Source organism: Babylonia areolata, chromosome 23 (assembly GCF_041734735.1).
Source record: "Babylonia areolata isolate BAREFJ2019XMU chromosome 23, ASM4173473v1, whole genome shotgun sequence".
NCBI classification, from domain to species: Eukaryota; Metazoa; Mollusca; class Gastropoda; order Neogastropoda; family Buccinidae; genus Babylonia; species Babylonia areolata.
Window position 1 is genome coordinate 36,303,272 of NC_134898.1, and position 5,000 is coordinate 36,308,271.

Here is a 5,000-nt window from a genome sequence, read left to right on the forward strand (position 1 = left end):
TGTGTCAAGAGATGTAGCAATGTTTATTTTTCGTGTTAAAACAGAGAGCAGAAAGTGTTCAGTCTTGGATGAAAGATATATTTATAAATTACCCGTACTTACTTAGTTTTGTTATATTATAAATTTATTCTTTCTAACATTTTGTTGTTCATCCAACTCAAGGTTTGGTTTTCATATGTGTGTGTGTACAACATGTGCATTTATATGTATACAGATCGGTGGCCTTACATTAAAACGGTTCTGAGTTCTGAGTTCTCTCTCTCTCTCTCTCTCTCTCTCTCTCTCTCTCTCTCTCTCTCCCTCTCTCTCTCTCTCTGTGTGTGTGTGTGTGGATTGTTGATAAGGAATGCCGGAGTATGATTTGTCACAGTTCTGAGTGAACTGAAAAGTTGAAAAGGTCGAAGTTTTAGTTGCCCACACAAACAAACAAACAAACAAAACAAAACAAAAAAACAAAAAAAAACAACAAAAAAAACAAACAAAACAAAACAACAACCCAAACTTGTGGAAGCAGCTAGAAACCATGTGACCACCTGTTACATAAACATGTCAAAATTGCCATCGCTGATGTTTTCATGGTTGCATAATATACATGTAACGATTGACGCATATCGAAGATTTCTTTTTCTAGTGAGTGAGTGAGTGAGTGAGTGTGTGTGTGTGTGTGTGTGTGTGTGTGTGTGTGTGTGTGTGTGTGTGTGTGTGTGTGTGTGTGTGTGTGTGATTGCGTGCGCACGCGTGCTTATCTGTATATCTGTGTGTATCTGTTTACCTGTCTGTTTGTCTGGTTGGCCCATTTTGCAGACGAGAACTGTACTTCATTTTCACTCATCATTGTCGGTTTAAGTGTTCTATCAGTTCGTCTGATATCACTTTTGTTTGTTTAAAAAAGCGACAATGAAATGACAATGTTCGAACCCATGTGAGAAAGGACACACAGACACAGACACAGACACACACAGAGATACAGACACAGACACACACACAGACACACACACACACACACACACACACACACACACACACACACACACACACACACACACACACACACACTGACTGAAACCATTTATTGTCAGATTAACTGTTTGTTGTACTGACATTTTCGCAATCATTTGAATAAAATATTAACTGAGCAACACAAGGAAATTCTGATTTGAGGAAGGTATGATTTAAAAAAAACAACAAACACACACACACACACACACACACACACACACACACACACACACACACACACACACACACACACACACAAACATATTTAACAAATCAAGGTACCAAATTTCATTAATAACATTATCTCCAAAAAAAAAAAAATATTCTAACGCACCCACATACTCACATACGTTTCTCCCCCACCCTCTCTCTACATACATCCATGCATGCACACAAGTGCCCATTATAATTCCCCTACCTCATTCCCCTGCCCACTCACTCACACACACACACACACACACACACTCACACTGTCTCTCACTCTTTCTCATCAAATTAAGGTTTCGTAATGTAATCAAGACGACATATTACATGTTAGGGTCGAACAGTTCCACTAATTAGAATAATGGGAACTTTGCTCTACAAGTAAATCTGACGCTATCACCCAAAACGAAACACTACTTTGGATTAAATAAAACAGAGGGGAACCTCTGCAACAGAAAGGGGATGAAACAAATTAGAAAAACCGACCAATTGGATGGCTTTTAATTAGGTCAACTGCGGATTTTGTCAGAGACCAACCATTTTCTTTGCTAGGGTGAAAAACGCTGGACATGACTAATGAAAGATTAAAGGATGTAATCATATCATGAATGGGTTTGAAATGTAAATGTGTATCTGGACATTCGAGCAAAAAATGTGCTACTACTACTACCACCACCACCACTATTGTCACTACTACCACTACTACATTACTACATTACCACCACCACTATCACCTTGTACCGCCACTACTACTACTACTACTACTACTACTACTACTACTACTGTTACCACCACCACCACCTCCACCTCCACCACCATCACCACCACTACTCTTCTACTTCTGCTGCTGCTACTACTACCACCACTACATTACCACCACCACCACCACCACTACTACCACTATATTACCACCACGATCACCACCACCACCACCACCACCACCACTACTACTACTACTACATTACCACCACCATCACCACCACCACCACTACTACCATTACATTACCACCACCATCACCACCGCCACCACCACCACCACCACTACTACCATTACATTACCACCACCATCACCACTACTACCATTACATTACCACCACCATCACCAACACCAACACCACTACTACCACTACATTACCACCACCACCACCAGCACCACCACCACTATCACTACATTACCACCACCACTATCACCATCACCACCACTACCACTACATTACCACCATCATCATCACCACCACCACCACCACTACTACCATTACATTACCACCATCATCATCACCACCACCACCACCACTACTACCATTACATTACCACCACCACCACCACCACTACTGCCATTACATTACCACCACCACCACCACCACTATCACTACATTACCACCACCACCACCACCACCACCACTACTACCACTACATTACCACCACCACCACTACTACCACTACATTACCACCACCATCACCACCACCACCACTACCACTACATTACCACCACCGTCACCACCACCACCACTACCACTACATTACCACCACCGTCACCACCACCACTACTACCACTACATTACCACCACCATCACCACCACCACTATCACTACATCACCACCACCACCACCACCACCACTACTACCACTACATTACCACCACCATCACCACCACCACTACTACTACCACTACATTGCCACCACCATCACCACCACCACCACCACCGCCACTACTGCCACTACATTACTACCACCACCACCACCACCACCACCACCACTACTACTACACTACCACCACCATCACTACCACCACCACCACCACCACCACTACTACTGTTACTGCTACCACTACATTATCACCACCACCACCACCACCTCTACCACCACCACCACCACTACTACTACAACAACTACTACTACATGACCATCAACACCACCACCACCACTAATGCCACCACCACTGCTGCTTATTGAAACTGTCTAAATTCATAAAAATTATCATGCAACATTTTTGAAATATTACCATTCCACTCGGCTAGATTTCTATACACTCTGGGTTAATTATTGTTTGTGCAATTTGCGTTATGTAAAATCAGATGCTTTGTGTTCAGATGATACTCTAAACATTATTTCATTCACTTAATTACATGTCCGTCATGTTCTGTGTAACATTGCCGCACACATTGTCGCCATGTACTGTTTGCTGTTTTACCATTTTGTTTTTTCCATGTGCCCTCATGTGAATTTTTTGGAATAAAATCTTGAAATCATGAAATCTTGCTACTCCTACTACTACTATTACTGCTACTACTACTACTACTACTACTACTATATTACCACCGCCACCACCACCACCACCACTACTACTACATTACCACCACCACCACCACCACTATGAAAGATTTCCTTTCGTTCCCTGTGTGCAGGCACAGATGTTTGATCCGGGCAGCACGACTCCATCCTCCCCGGACCACCCAGGGCCCGTCCTCCATCCTTTCCTCGGACCATTGACCGCCTCCACAGGCAGTTCTTCACGGCCCACCCAGTCCCCAGGCACCACCACCGATAGTGGATCTGCTGCCAGAACTTTCGGAGGAGTCGATGTCGGAGAATCTCCGATGATCCTCGCCCAGCCGGCAGTTTCTGAGACTGAGGATCTCGCCGTCACTGCGGCCGAACGATCCCAGCTTCACACCGGAGAGATGAAAGGATCGGCGGATCATTTCGCAAGCGGCAGAGGTGTCTTCGGAGGCACTGACCTCAACCTAACCCGAGTAGTCCCAGCAGGGTCGCGGCCCGAAGACGGCGCAGATGAATTTGTCAGTTCTTCCTTTGTCTTCGAGGGACGCCACTCCCTCCCTCTCCATTCCTCAGTTCCCAGTCATGCTGGAGGACAAGGACACGGTATCCATAACGCTTCTCTTTGGCAGTCTTCAGAGTTTTGTCATGCTGCTCGAGAAGGACTCCATATCCCATCCCTGGATTTTGCCAAAAACGTAGGACGAGGTATCCTACCCATTGATTCTGCCGAGCATGAAGGACAAGGTATTCTACCCCTTGATTCTGCTGAACTGGAAGGACGAGGTATCCTTCCCCTTGATTCTGCCGAATTGGAAGGACGAGGTATCCTACCCTTTGATTCTGCCGAATTGGAAGGACGAGGTATCCTACCCTTTGATTCTGCCGAATTGGAAGGACGAAGTATCCTACCCCTTGATTCTGCCGAATTGGAAGGACGAGGTATCATACCCCTTGATTCTGCCGAATTGGAAGGACGAGGTATCATACCCCTTGATTCTGCCGAACTGGAAGGACGAGGTATCCTACCACTTGATTCTGCTGAATTGGAAGGACGAGGTATCCTACCCCTTGATTCTGCCGAACATCAAGGACGATGTATTTTACCCCTTGAATTTGCCAAACAAGATGGACACGGTAAGATACTCCTTAATTCTACCAAACAAGGACACGGTATGCCACCTCTTGATTCTGCCAAACAAGGACATGGTATCCCGTGCCTTAACTCTACCAAGCAAGAAGCAGATGGTATCCCGACCCTAGATTCTGCCAGAAGAGAAGGACGCAGTATCTTACCCCGTGATTCTGTCGAGGAAGAAGAAGACGGTATCCCTCGTCTTAATTCTGCCAGTCATATCGCCGCGCAAGAACGGCAGCTCCCTCCTCTCAGTCCTTCAACGGGGTTTCGCCATATCGCTGAAGAAGAAGGAGAAGGACATCGTACCTCTTCTCTCAGTCCCCAAGAGTTTCGTCACGTTGGTGTAGAAAGACACTATGTTCCTCCTCCACATTCCGCCTGCC

The 5,000-nt window shown here is 45.3% G+C and overlaps 1 protein-coding gene across 1 annotated transcript in view; it reads left to right on the forward strand.

Annotated features, from left to right (window-relative positions):
• LOC143297653 (uncharacterized) overlaps window positions 1–5,000 on the forward strand; it is a 47,410-nt gene that overhangs the window by 41,860 nt on the left and 550 nt on the right. The window contains exon 5 of the mRNA XM_076610071.1: window positions 3,608–4,304. Coding sequence (XP_076466186.1) covers window positions 3,608–4,304 — 697 coding nt within the window. The remainder of the gene's footprint in view (window positions 1–3,607; window positions 4,305–5,000) is intronic.